The following is a 14,618-nucleotide window of genomic DNA, read 5'->3' on the forward strand; positions in this document are numbered from 1 at the left end:
TTTGCAGTATTGATGCAACCAGTTGTTTCTGCAGGTATCCACTGTTTAGTTATACATTCCATAGGTTAATAATTTTATTACAAATAATACTTGCATTAACAATTTTAAGAATCCTATGCTTGCCAGAAAGTGGAGTTTTAGTTGGTACACTGTATGTAAATTATATCAACCCAGTTAGTTATCCTAATGAATTAGTGATGAATCAAGTCTAACTTAATTTCTAATCTGTTCAGAGGGTACAGACCAGTAAATTCACTCTACAACTTAGGATATGGGGTTTTTTGTCCTCTACAAACTGTAAGAGCTCTTCAAGTAAAACCACAACAAACTCGGTGTCTGTGACTTCTTTCTTGTTTCTGATCATTGCTGGCCATTACAGTTTGTTTTTCCCCTAAGGAAAAAAAAATAGTGCACTAACAATTATGTACATCCAACTTGATTTTAAATTTGGATATTAATGTACTGTAAATAGGTACTCTGCATTGTAGTCTACATTTGTTTAATACTTTCTGTAATATTTAAGAGTTGCTTAAAGGTATACAGAATGTACAGTTACTTAAAGCTAACTTTTTTCCTCTCTAATCAAAGGGGGTTCTGAGTTCTTCCTTTATGGCTAGAACAGTAATAAATGATGCTCCTGTATCTGTAACATAAGTACTGCTGTCTGTCAGTAATGAACTTCGCAACTTTGTTTTCCAAAGTACATTTTATTTTGATCAGTCCAGTATATTGCACTAATTCTTTTAGTTATTTTCATTATATGAAATCTACAAAGTGTGTCAGAAGAGATGAATTAGTCTATTTAAATGTTGAACTGATAGAAACTTACTTGTGCAGATTTTAAATTTGCAGTAATCTGGGTTTAGCAAGAAAAATGACAGTTCACCAGTGTTTAGTTTTATATTGAGGTGCTCAGGTTTGAATAAAGTGGTTTAAAAAAATTTTGATTACTGTTTCTTATTGAGAGTTTCAGAAGGTTTTATCGCATTTGTACAGTTCCAGAGAAGATGTCTTGATTCACTGTATGGGTCAGCATTTAAGATGCTTACAATAAATTCATGGCACAGCTAAATATAAGCTTGTCCTCTATATATTGTGGCACTCCAGTTATCCTATGATATATCTTTAAATGTTGAAGTCATTTGGTATCTTATCACATCCATTTAGAAGTACGATCATAATAATAATATTGTCTCTTGAACCTGCAGCTGATGCAGTCTTTGCCAGTTGCTCACAAGGTGACTTGTTGCATTGCAGTCTCTGAGCTGTGTCTCTTCTGCAGCTTGTCATTTGCAACTGATTTTTATGTCTTTCAAACTGTGGTGGTGATTTAGAATCCAGTGGTGATACAGTCTTAAACAGTTCTTGACCAACGTCACCTGCAGTTTGTCACAAAATTAATTGGAATCCATTTTTTCTGCCAGCTGTGTATTTGAATTTGGAATTAGGTGGCATGATTTTGTCTATTTTGGGGGCATTTTCATGCTTTAGACCTTGATGTCAGCACATTCTCTTGCAGCTGTTACAGCTGTGACTTGGATCTGTTGCACAGAAAGTGTTGGTTTCTTCTTTCTCTGAAGTCTCACTGTGGATGAAAATTTAGATAAAATTTTCTTTCCTCAAACTAAGTTCTTCAGAGTCACCTTGTGTGCTAGAATTGGAGTAGTGTATCTGTCCTTTGAATTTACATCTTTGTTACTGAAAAGAGACACTTCTGGATGATTTTTGCTGGTCATTGGTTTCGATATTAGGAATTCTATTTTTACTTTGCCTATAATTCTTCATAGAACATTTTCACTGATTTTTGTTTCAGGTTGCCTTTTGAGTCACTCTGAAAAATACCTTTATTGGAATAAAATCACTGTATTCTGTCTTGCAGGTGATTAATAGTGTTTGAGTCAGTTACGTTTTCTCCAGTGAGGGTTGCTAGATACTGACACACAAAGTCCTGTTTTGTTGAACAGCATTCATGCATTCTCAAATAATGAGTGAATGTTAAGTGTTGGTGCAAGTACTTCAGGTAATCCAAAACCCTCTCAAAGCCCATTAGAAGCCAAAATAAGAAAATGGCAAGTAACACTGATAGGGACAGATGCAAAATGAGGTACAGGCGTAACATGTTCTTTTTACTGGAGCTCTGTGATGTCCAAGAGCCCTCGTAGTTCTCAGGTATCCCTCTACTAATCTGGTTTATTATTGCTGATGTTTCCACCGTTCTGAAATGTTTTCTCTCACATTAGAAGTGTTGTGCTCTGGAGAGACATGACTCCATTTTTATGTAAGAGACTGTGTGTACATCATCTGAAGTTGAAATAATACTTATATTGTACTAGGGTTTTTAAAGATACTGCTGTTACAGTATCAGCCTTTTGTTAAGGGCTGAAAAAAAAAAACTGAGATCATAGTTAATAATCTACTTCACAGGCAACAATATGTCCATCATTGAACTTTCTGGTTTTATAGCAAAGTTTTCTATGGTTTTCCCCCTTCCATTCTTAGAAGACTTCTCTGGAATCTTAATCTCCTGACTGCAAATAAACCCTTATGAGGAGTCTTATGTGACATTTCATTCAACTTAAAGAGCAGTCTAATATGAAAAATATTCACTCTTGTTTAAAAACCAGTCAAAGTGCAACTTCTCTATTTTTCTCAAATACTTCTTCTTTTCCTCCTATGAGAATGTGTGCTATCAAGTGTCTGAATGAAGTCAAAAAGAAGTTTCAGCTCAGACTGTTTCTAGCAGCCTACGGTTTCTAGTAGTTGAAAATAATTTGGACATGTAAGATTTACTGTTTACTTATATGATGCCTTAAATCTCTTACTTGGTTAAGGCACCCAAGGGAGCAGGAATTCTTAGTCATTGTGGGAAGTTGAGGACTAATTTCTTTGCTTTAGTAGGAAGAGGTATTTTCCCTGTTCCTCAACATTTCTGAAATAGGAGAATTAAAAGTGTTAGAAATTGCAACAGTGCGGGGGGCTGGTCATTTCAGATTTGAACAGAGCATAAAGGAAAGAGCTCTGAACCAAAGCCCTGTATTGTTGAGATCCTCTGTGGCTGCCCTGGGAGACCATTTCTTGTGTTAGGGGAGATGTTTGGTCTGCTCTGATGCGTTGGCATAAGGGCGAAAGTGATGCCAGGCAGAAGGAACTTGCTTGGGATGTGGTGGCTTTCCAGACGTGGAGGTGGCTGCAGTGTGTTCATTTATACTTTTAATATTGTCTGCCTAGTCTGGGGCACAGGCATCTGAAAAGAGGTGCATGAGTAGGCATTGCTTACACAGTAGTTGTGTTTCTTGGACAGTGTTTGCATCATCCAGTGTAGAAGACAGTGAAGGGTAGTCTGTGAAGGCAGATTTCTCGTGCCTTGTATCAGAAAGTGATTCAAAGTACCAAACTGAAGGACCCTTTTTAATTAATTATAAAATTTAGGTGCCTTAAGTTGTGTGCTGTATGTTTCCTTGTGCTTGCTTCCCCCTCCTTCCTCTGATTTCCATGGAGAGCTAGAAGAATGTGTAATATATCCTTTGAACCCTTGGAGCAAGACCACTAACTAAGCCTAACAAAGGGCATAATGTAACCCATGTGGAACAATTTGACTGCAAGAAGGGGTAAAATCTTGTCCCTTTTGGATACAAGTCTCTCTTGTCTGCAAACCAGAGCCAGGGCAAAAGAATCAACAATACTTAGCTGATCTATCAATATGGGACTAAATAAAGAAGGTGGCCTGTGTCAGCATCTCCTGCTCCTTGTATCTGACCATCCTTTTTAGTTGAGTATCTGGAGCCAAAGGAACTTGTCTGTACTTCTGTAAGAACGCGCTCCTTGGGGGAAAATTAAGGTTCATGGTGTGTGAATTTTTTCCTTTGATGTGGTATATTTGGTGGAAAATTAATTGTATTAGATGAAATAAATGTGTATTTAGCAGTGGTTCAGAAATGTTGATTTTAATCCTAAAAGGTTTAAAGTATCTCTGATGAACTTCAAACCTTGTTAGCAGAGCTTTAATTTATGGTATCCTTAATTGCAGCCAGCATGAAATCCTCTCTGTAAAGAATGTAAGGCAGGTAACACGACCCAGAAGCAATTTGGCAAAGAATTCACCCAGCCTCAGTTCTTGCCTTCATCCATCTCTTTGTAATAAAGTGCGTTTCTGTCCCAATAAGGTGGAAACAAATGCATCTGAGAACATTGCAGCCTTTTTGTGAGTTAATGCTGTATTCCAGTAAAGCTGTGACTGTGTTTCCTGAAAGAATAGCTGAGGTAGTGCTAAACTACCTGTTCTGACACCTGTACCAGTAAAGTTGAGGTAGCTGCAGAAAGCTTGTTTGAGGTGAAGTACAGCTGTAGCAGCAAGCATTGAAGAATGGAGGTGGTGGGATACACCACAGCTACCTAGTTCAGTGTCAGTGCATTATCAAGTTGGTATATAGTGTTTCTCAGGCTGGCAGATGAGTGCAAATTATTGTTAAGCAAAACCTTTTTTTATGTACTTGAAATTGGTTTGGTTGTTTTTTGTTTTTTTTTTTCAAATGTGGAACATGATTTTTTTCATCCTGACAACAATGAAGCCTCTCAGATGGTTCTCCTTTTTCCTACTGATCTTTTACACTCTTCATTAATTTTGATCAAATTAATTTCAAATTTCTTATAAGGAGAAATATGAAGAAGTCTTACAAGTAGAGTGAATGCATACATCACAAAAAGAAAGAGTGCCTCTGGTGTCAGCCTCAGTGTCAGCCCGCTTGTTACTGATGCCAGGGAGAGTGATAGAAAAGTGGTGTAGTGCTGGGCATGTGCTTCAAGCAGAGGCTTGAAGAGATTGTAACTAGACACAAATCCATTTGGAACTCTTCACCCACCAGCTTTTTTTATATAGCCCTGCTTGTGCACTCCTTTGCGGGAAAGTAAGTTGCTTGTAATCTCACAGCTGTTTTAGGTACACAAGAGGGTTTAACAAGTAACAAAAATCACTAGGTGGGAAGATACAATGACTAGAGTTGCTAGTCTGCAAGAGCTTTTTCTAGTATCCCTTGTAGCTGTAGAAATGTATCATTGTTTCTGATTGTAACAAATAACTGATTCTGTTAGACTCTAAAAGATTCTAGCTAAAAAAAAGCGAGGTTCCACTTCATAAGGAAACAGGTCTGAATAGTTCTTTCATCATAATAAAATGCAACACAATCCTATTTCAGAAAGTAATAATTCAGATTATTCCCTCAAATTGTGTTTTCATTTTGGTGGTAGCAAAATGTGGTGGCACTTAGTCCAGTGAAACAAATTAATTAAAAGAATATCCTAAGCATATTTCATTGACACAAGGACTTGATCAGGTCAAAAATCAGAAGCCTGTCCTAAAGTGATGACACCTTAAACCTCTTGATTAAAAAAAAATAAATCATACTATTCTTACAGAGGTCACTTGTGTTATAGAATGCTTCCTAACTCCTTTACATTAGTAAATTGAATTAAATGCTTTAACTCAAATATTGTGCTCAGGCTGCTTATCTAATAAGCTGAATACTATTGTCTGATAACAGTATCAGTGGTGAGGGATTTATCATGTCTCCCTCACATTGTCAAGCTAAAGGAATTGCTGCTTTTTATCTCCAGATACCAACTGCCAACGAATCTCTAGATTAATTTATGCTCTTTTTTTTTTTTTTTTTTTTTTTTTTTTTTTTCTCTCTCCCTTAATTGGATGAAGTGAAAAAAATCCTGGTGTGGAATATATTCATCTGTAATAACAACGTGCAGTAGCCCAGCAACAGCTTTGGCTGTCTTGGCTAATGAACTGTGTGTTGTTTTCAGGATGTTTTATTTCTTCTTCCCCGGTGCCATCCATCTCTTTGCTAGGGATTCTTTTTACCACTAGACAGCCACTCCAGTGAACTTTGGAAACCTCATTCCTTCCCAGTTGTAAAAATCTGCATTCTCCAAAAGGACTTAGCATACACTTTTGTAATAAGTTGGTTGTTTTGGTCTCCTCATTGCCTGGCTCTTCTCTTTTTCCCTGTAATCTGCCTTGATTACTGTGGCAAAAAAAAAAAAAAAAAAAAAAAAAAAAAAAAAAAAAAAAAAAAAAAAAAAATCTAGAATTTGCTCTTTGTCATTTTTATTTTTGTAGGAGGGATCTAGGCGAGAAAGCTGTTGAAGAAATTAAAGTGGAAGCTTTGTTACAATTGTTTCTGTAGCTGTCATACTGTGACAGCCATCAAGAACTACAGAAAGCATGTATCTGACCTACTTTCATGGTTGTCCAGCACAATAAAGCTGTCTTCCATGTCTCTCTGCCATGTAGAATTTTTATCTTAGCAAATCAGGAATGTTTTTATTAAAGAATTCTTTACTTTCTTAGAAGTGCCAGGATTGCTGATACTGGCAAGATCACAATATGGTGTGGGAGTGGGATTATCCACAAGGAATTTAAGTGAATAATGGATCTTCTGCCTATGTGTCTCAGAGAATTTAGCAGTGTAGAATTTAGGTACTGCAAGGACCTGACTGTAGTCAGCAGCAGCCTCTCTGCCCATCCTCCTGCTAGAGCTCAAATCTTCCCCCTGTCCCCCGTGTACCTTCATTTTTTCCACTGCAGCTCCTTGCTCCAGTCTTCCCCCATCAGCTCAGTCTCTTTCACCTCATTCTGCATCTCCCGTGCTATTCCCAGGCCTGGCACCTGGTGCTGCAAAGCCAAGAGTCAGAACTGTAAAGCCTCCAAGCAGGGTGCTTCCTGACAGAGCCCTGGGGGCACAGAGGGACCTGTCTGAATTCAGTACCTGCACATTGGCATGTCTCTACCTGGCATTGGCAAACTGATGCGGCTTTCTAAATACTGTAGCTTACTCTGATTTGGGCAAGTTGACAAGAATGACAAAAGATGCACTGCTGATGCCATTTCAGCCAAATTGCCAAGTGGTAGTTTAAAACCTTGGAGCTTTCCTAGGAAAAAAAATTAGACTTTTGGCTTAATACATTCAAAACAACATATTTTTCAAATCCTATTCTCAGAAATAGCTAAGCCATTTTACCTAGAATTTTTTTCCAAGTGATTCTGCTTCAGGCTTGGAAAATTTCAGTATGAGCTGCTTCTTGCATAACATCCTCTCCCCATAAACCAGCACGTGACGTACATGCACAGACACCATAACACAAAATCCTCCATGAAAGCAGCTAAGCTTGTCAGCCTATACTTCATGTATCTACTAAGTATGAAAGCATAGTGTTTATATTCAAGTCGATTGGGGTTTTTTAGTATTTATCATTTATGTCTCTATTGAGAAAAATCAGACAAAAATGCATATGCTATTGTATTCTCTGTTATGAGATTTCTGTTTCAGGTAATCTTTTTTAACTGCTGATAATTCATCACCAGGGCAAAGGGAGATAGTTTAGCAGCAGTAATTCCCCACAGCTATATTACAAGAGCAGCCTTTGGGAATTTCATCGTACTTCAACCTCATTCCTTTACTGGGGCTGTCTCTTTGCATTCCACACAGCCACACCTGAATAAACTATTTTGCACCTGTTTTCTCTTTCAGGATTTCAGCTAGGAAGTACTTTTTTTTTTTGTCTCACTACTTCTCTCCATCACCTGTGTATTACAAGGATTTCTGCAGTTTGTATTTCCATGTGTGCCTCTTATCTGTCACGGCAGTTGTTAGATAAAATTTCGTTAAAGTCAAAGCCCTAACCTCCTCCAGCTCAAATTAATCCTAATACATCTTAATGAATCAAGTGTTTCTGATCAGCTGAGGTAGATCAATTACAACGTATCTTCTGTAAAGGGTGATGGTATTAAGCAGAACCACTTAAAAACCTAATGACAGTGTAGTATAGCATATCCTTGCAGAGGTGGCTTGCAGCTGGCTATAACTCTCAATCTGCTATAGGACCAGTTTATAGGAAAGTCTGTCACTCTACAAGAGGTGAACACCAGACTCCTCTGAAAATGCCACACCACTTCAGCAGGGCAAGGTAAGAAGGTATATGGATAAAACTGCTTGTGCAGATCCCTTTCCCTTTATTTTGCATAATTTGAATTGGAGACTGAGAGATGGCACAAGAATTTTCACTGCTCTCATTATGACCATGTATTCAAGCCTGAGAAAAATTGGGATTCATGTATACAGAACACCTGGTAAACTATTTTTTGTCAGTCTTTTAAATATGAACCCATTTTATATTTAGTGTATATAAAAGCCCCTTGGACTAGAGACAGGAAATTGAAAACTTTCAGCAAAATGTTAGTTTGATCTCAGCAAACTGAATTCTTAACACTCACATACATTTTACATGGCTTTGTATCTCCAAAGTGGCTGTAAGTGCTAACAAATCACATTTTCAAAGCACCAAAACAGTCCCAGTTAATTGCAATGTGTAAATAATCAGGATAATATTCATAATAATCCATGTAGCAAGATAGGCTACAATTCTTTATTGCAATAACTTTGCTTATAATTATTAAAAGGGCAGCCCTGATTATGGTATGCATAAATTGCTTATGTTAATAGCTAAAAAACTTGTCAAAATAAAAATTGAAAAAAAAAAAAAAGAACCATTTGCTTTGCTGATCTCTTATGAAGTAAAAAGATTAATCTGTGTTTCTCTCCTTGCATTTCTCTCATCAGGAACAACTACAGACTGGGAGGTTTTTTGCTGTCAGGTTAAAGGATAACAGTGAGATACTGACAGCACAATACACCAAACTAAAGCACTCCTAGCCTCATAGTGGAAGATAAAATTCAGCTTTCTAGCTCAGTGCAGTTTCCCTGTGCCTATTTAGGGAGCCAAAACCCAACACAGTTTAATGTTCTGAGATGAAAATAGAAGCAGATAAAAAGAAATTAGATGTAGAAGAATGGGGAGTGAACCACAGTTTGAGATTGTACGTGTTTTCAAGGGCAAAAAATTGTATTTACTGTATGTGTCATAACAAAGAGCCTCCTGGTCAGTGCTTAGTGTGCCATACACTGGTCTGTCTAAAAGGGACAGAACTGAGGCAGAGCATGAGGCTCATATGGCAGGTGATGCCATTGTTTTAGTAAATCTCATATTTCTGGAAAACCTTTCTAGCTATGACACTTGGAGCTGCTTGCTGTTAATAAGGCAAGGCAAGATTAGGTAAGATTATTTTCTGTTTCTGCAGTTTGGCACTACAAACATCATTTTTTAATTACCGAAGATGGAAGATGTTCCTGAGCTTTGAGGATTGATGATCTGATTTGTATCCAAACAGACAAGTCCCATATGCAGTTATCTCCCTTTGACACACGTCGTTCCTATCTCCACCCAGAAAGTGCTTCTTCCTCACTTCCCTTTGACACAGTGAGAACTGAACTTGCACAATCTCCAGGCCTGAAGTCCTTCCTCTGTGAGATTTGGGGGTTGTATTGTTTGCTACATACTTGCGGTCTTAGAAAATGGTGACTGTTATTGATGCTGAAACCAGCGCTGGAAAGATGCCTGCCTGCCTGCCTGCGAGTGACAGGAAGAGGCAGGGAAGGGCTGTGTGATGTAAAATGGAGGTCATGGTCTCCCTGAGTTTCTCATCAAAATATTATCAACTAATACATATAAACAGGCCTCACTGCTGCAAATCCTTGCTGAATGAGCACCAACTTCCTTGCCTGTCTTTTCCTTCTTCCCTGATTTAATTATTGCTCATGCCTCAGTCAGTGCTTCCCTCTCAGCCCTCTCTTTCCCACGTGCCTGTGACACCAGGCTTCATTGCCTCCACACGTTCAGCACAGTTCCCATCCTGGCTGACCTCCCTCCTCCCTGCCCGTCACAGTTTGGCAGCACCTCCCCTGGAAAACTGACTGCATCACACCCACATACAGCAACCATGACAGAGGCTCTTGTCATGGCCAGAACTGTCTGCCCCTGAGCTGCAGGGTGCCTGATGGCACCAGTATCTGCCAAGGAGCCACCCTGGGTGGCCAGTGAGGTGTGAGCATTTGTCTGGTGCAGTGTGACTGTGCTGTGCAGCTCATGTCCTCCAGCACAGTCGGAGCCAGCCTCTGCTGGGTGGGGGCTGCCTTAACAGGCCCCAGCTTCACAGGGTCATCCTTGGCCAAAGCATCAAAGAGCAAATATCTTACGTGAAAACCCTTACAAACCCTTCTTCAAACTCATATAAGACCTCTGAAAAAGTCTTCACCTGAGGAAACAAACTTGTTTGCTAACCCAGGATCCATGTCCTATACCTTCCATAAGTTTTTTTAGTCAGAGCTGGCCCTCTCATTCTCTAAAACCAGCCACAGAAGGAACAGTGCAGAAGGAGCAAGACATCTTCTCCCACCTGAGTCAACTTAGGTGTGCATATACAGCCTACTTACTGCATCCCCAGAAGCAATGATGCAGCTTCAAGAAAGTCTAGTTATGAAAGGTGTGGGAAGAGATAAAGACAAACTTGATGAGTCACAGGAGTATGCCAGGGGCAGAGCCTGCATTCAGGAGCACTCCTACCTATACACCTGATAATAGGTAAGAAAGAAGGAAGTGATTAATAATTAAAATAATTATGGAATAAATTAAGATAATTAGTCTCCCTATTTATCTTCTAAAGTGTTGTCCAAAACTGGAATCCCAGGATTCCAGGCCCTCTGGTTTTGTGCCACCCTATAAAATAAGAGTCCCTGTCATTAGGTCTTCTTGGGCAAGAGTTATAATTTGTGACACTGTCCACTTGTGCAGAGGTGCAGCTCCTCAGCTGGGGAGAAGCATCAAACTGGGAAATGAGAATAGTGAAACAATGACAAACCATCTCTTTCTACACTCCAGGTATTTTGTAGCTTTTCCTCATAGATGGGTCAATCTCAGCCAGGCAGAAATAGCAGTTTGCTACTTGCCCCCCCAGTGCCTGTGTGGGGCAGAGAGGCTGCAAAACATTGAGTGGGGATGGCAAGCCTGATGACTTTTGCACTGGACGAGAGCAAGGTGAGGGTTTGGGGATCCACAAAGAAAGTTGTACCAGAAGGTAGAAGTTGGGTGGTGCCTTCTGCACTCCCAGTGACATCCTGCCTACCTCACCCCACAAATCCCCATCTGAGGTTGGTGCTGTACTCCTGGGGTTCCTCTGCATTTTTCAGCTGTACACAGCACTATTACAGTTGGTCCAAATTGAAGTTTTTAGCTTGTTTAATTTCTGCTGCTTGGCCAAATGGTTAGCAGTGGTGCCTGCAGTTGTGTCTCTGGAAAATCTAGGATTTCCTGGTGGTCCCCACACAGACATGTGGAAGGCCCATGACTGGGTTTGCACAGTCAGACACATTTAGGCCCCTGTAACTTTATCTTACAGAAATAATAGGGATTTTCTATGCAGAGTTTTATTATCTAAGTCAGTGTTGTATCAAGGGTGCTGGCTGGCACCCACACCTTGTGTGCAGGCAGGAGAAAGGAGGCCCTTCCTCTCCATCCGTGATAGCAGTGCCTGTGCCAGTCTTCTGGTGGTATTTCAGGCTTCCAGCATCAAATGACCTACCCTACATGGCACAAGCAGTCAAAATGCACCAAGTGGAGTCCCAGATTGCAGAGTCAGTAGCAGGGATCTCTGCCACAAATTAAGGAATAGAAAGAACAGAAAAATGCATTAGAGAAAGGAATAAACAAAAGAATTGTGAGGAGTCAAAGAGAAGGTAAGGGGGAAGATAAATAGTGCATCCCAAGTTTTTGATGAAGAAATACAGAGCTCTCACTACCACAAAATAACCCAGTGTAAGCCTACGCAGTGACTGCTGTTGGCTAAATAACTTCAACAAACATCTTCTAGACTTCACATACAGAGGTCAAATTGTGCAAAGGCAGGGGTGATTTCAGCCTTTTGTTTTCTCACTTGGTTTGGGTTAAATCATAAGTCTGACTGCAGTCAAGAAGATCATCCTCTGGTTAAGAAGCATATAAAAACTGCTAAATGGTCCATCATTAACAAGAATTTTTTGTGGCTAGAGCAGCCATGGGTATTGCAATAACATTTTATCCATTTTTTTTTTTTCTGCATTTTTTCTCCTTTAGAAACTGGGTAACTGGGGCGTGAGGTTTCCTACCAGAGCAAAAACCTGATGGGAAGGTCTGCCATCTGTGTTGTTAGTCACATGTAAGCACTATGGGAAGCTGACGAGATGCTAAAGACAACTTAATGAACAAAACTTTTGTATTGTTAATACTTCCAGTGATTCATAAAATATTGATAGCACCTCTGAACGCACGGTGGCCAAGAGGGAGGCCACTTCACCCACAAGGAATGCACTAATGAAAGGACGCAACCGGATTTTATACTCAGAGAAGTTCCCTGGAAGAGCAAGAGCTACACTTTTCCTATTTCAATTGAATGGCAAGAATAAAAACAGGTGGGAGCACTGGGAAAAAAATCTCACTTGAACAAAAGGAGAGAGACAAGGCTGGGTTGGGCATGCTGGATCTGACTGGGCTGTGAGACAGGGATGAGGCTTAGGAATAGACTCCCAGAACTCAGCTACAGGGTGGGTGGTCCCTGTCAGAGCATTTAGCATTAGGCTGCTATTAACTGAGTCATTCTTTAATTTATGGGAGTAAGAGAGGCCCCAAAAACCATAAATGACAACTAGGTAATAACCAGGAGGCCGGCACACCCTAACCTGTATTTTGATTTCCTCTTTTGCGACTCAAGAATGCAGCTGCCTCCTTTGCAGGAATAATAGTGACACACACACTCTTGCATTTAAGCCTGTCAGGTGTTCACAGTGAATTCATGCAGGCGTAACAAATGCAAAATGCACGTCTGATCTGCTGGGAGCACGGGCTCTGAGCAAGGCATCTCCTCGGGGCTATCAGCAGCCTGAGTGAGATCTGAAACCCACATGAACTGGCACCTGTAGCTCCTGACTTCCCCCATTTAATGCAGATGAGTAGCCTTCTTGAAGTCACCTGGCTACTCACCTGAGCTTGTGAGCTGAGCAGCACAGGCAGGGTCATCTGCTCCCACCTGTGCTTCCTCAACTCGGGTTTCAGAGGCAGCTCGACTTGTACAAACCCACTGATACCCCCCAAAGAACAGAAACTAAAAAACGTAATGAGGGTTTTTCAGACAATACTGTGAGTTTGAATCTAATTTAATATCTTCATGTTTAAAGATGAGACAAGCAACAGAGGGGTTACATGGTGTTCAGATTTATGCATGCATTATAATTAGAAAATCAGTAAGTACTGTATTTGTGAATTCAGCCACCAGAAGAAAACAGCTTGGATACATGCAACCAACAATGACATGTATCCACTCGAATGTCAAAGCATTGGGGGTTTGGTTTTTGTTTGTCTTTTTGCTCCATAGTCTTGCTAAAATTTTCAATGTAATATTTTACTTTTCACTAGAGCAGTTTAGGACAAAGTAAAGCTTTTTTATTTTTGTTTTTAACAGCATGATTTCACAAAGTTTGAATGTGAGCAAGATCAGGCTTAATGTTAAAACAAAAAAACCCCAAAACAATAAAGACTTACCTATTTGCAGTTAGAGTGGTTTCTTTCTAAGCTGCTTCTAGCAGGCAACAGTTCTGTAAGTGTAGTGAAATTAGTGTTTATAAATGTTACTATAGTAACTGTATCTGTAGCCACAAGCTGGTAGACTTACATTTCTGGTTATCTGGTGAGCATCAAGGTATAATGGAAAAAAAAGATGCATGGTATTGTAAGATAGCCATGCTGTTGAGGATTCAAGGAACTGCAGTAAAATTATTTGCTTCCTGACAACTTTCATCTTTGATTTTACTTTAATGGAAGAAGGTTATTCACCTAGGCTGTGATCCTGTGGGCAGCTTCAGACATAAATGCCCACCGAGTGGCCTCAATGCACATTGGTGGAGTTATTCAGCTGTGTGAAAGCAGTAAATGTATTTTCCTTATCAAAACTGTAATTCATTACATGTATTTTCCTTATCAAAACTGTAATTCATTACATGCAAGTGTGCAAACTTAATGCTGGGTTTAATATCGTTATCTACCTGCTTAAAGGAGAACCTGATGATTGGGAGGAAAAAATAGAAAATAAAAAAGGGAAAACATACTGGGGGATGTAAAGGTACATCACCTCCCAGGAATACTCGGAGTCTATGTTCAGGCAGGGACATTAACTGGTCCATTGCAGCCAGCGTGTTGTTCCAGATGTGCTCTTTCCTTGTAACATTTGCTGCCCAGGAGGAGTCGTGGGAAAGCTGAAAGTGAAACTAAGCAAGAACAGTTTCATTTTCAGGTCTGAAAGCAGAAACCTAACCGGCATAAAGAAAATGCAAGCAAAGAGCTTCTTAGGGGCTGCTAACACGCAGCCACTATTTGCTATTTTAAAACACGATTCGGACACTTACAACAACAACAACAACAACAACAACAACAACAACAACAAAAAAAAAAAAAAAAAAAAAAAAAAAAAAAAAAAAAAAAAAAAAGACAAAGATCATTCTCTCCTAAATTCCAGAGAAACTGGATTTTTATATCACGCTTAATTTCCTGTTAATTGTGAGGCTGCTACCGCGAAGGGCAGCAGCTCCTCCACCTTAACCAGTCGGTCTTAAAGCGGCGGGGATGGCAGCAGCCATCTTACAGGTCGCTGTCACAGCTGTGGGAGCCCAGAGCCAGCCCCGGCCTCGGCCGCC

At 39.9% G+C, this 14,618-nt stretch overlaps 1 protein-coding gene across 1 annotated transcript; it reads right to left on the reverse strand.

Annotated features, from left to right (window-relative positions):
* Positions 1-88: 88 nt before the first annotated feature.
* Positions 89-6,039, reverse strand: PP2D1 (protein phosphatase 2C like domain containing 1; the record flags this gene model as incomplete). Its single annotated transcript, XM_083877806.1, is given in 6 exon segments — positions 89-1,386; positions 5,749-5,800; positions 5,802-5,927; positions 5,929-5,971; positions 5,974-5,997; positions 6,000-6,039. Coding segments are annotated over 6 exon segments (546 nt in total), but the record flags the coding sequence as incomplete, so codon positions are not given.
* Between the last annotated feature and the right edge of the window lie 8,579 nt (positions 6,040-14,618).

This window comes from Zosterops lateralis, assembly GCF_965231275.1.
Source record: "Zosterops lateralis genome assembly, chromosome: 1".
NCBI lineage: Eukaryota > Metazoa > Chordata > Aves > Passeriformes > Zosteropidae > Zosterops > Zosterops lateralis.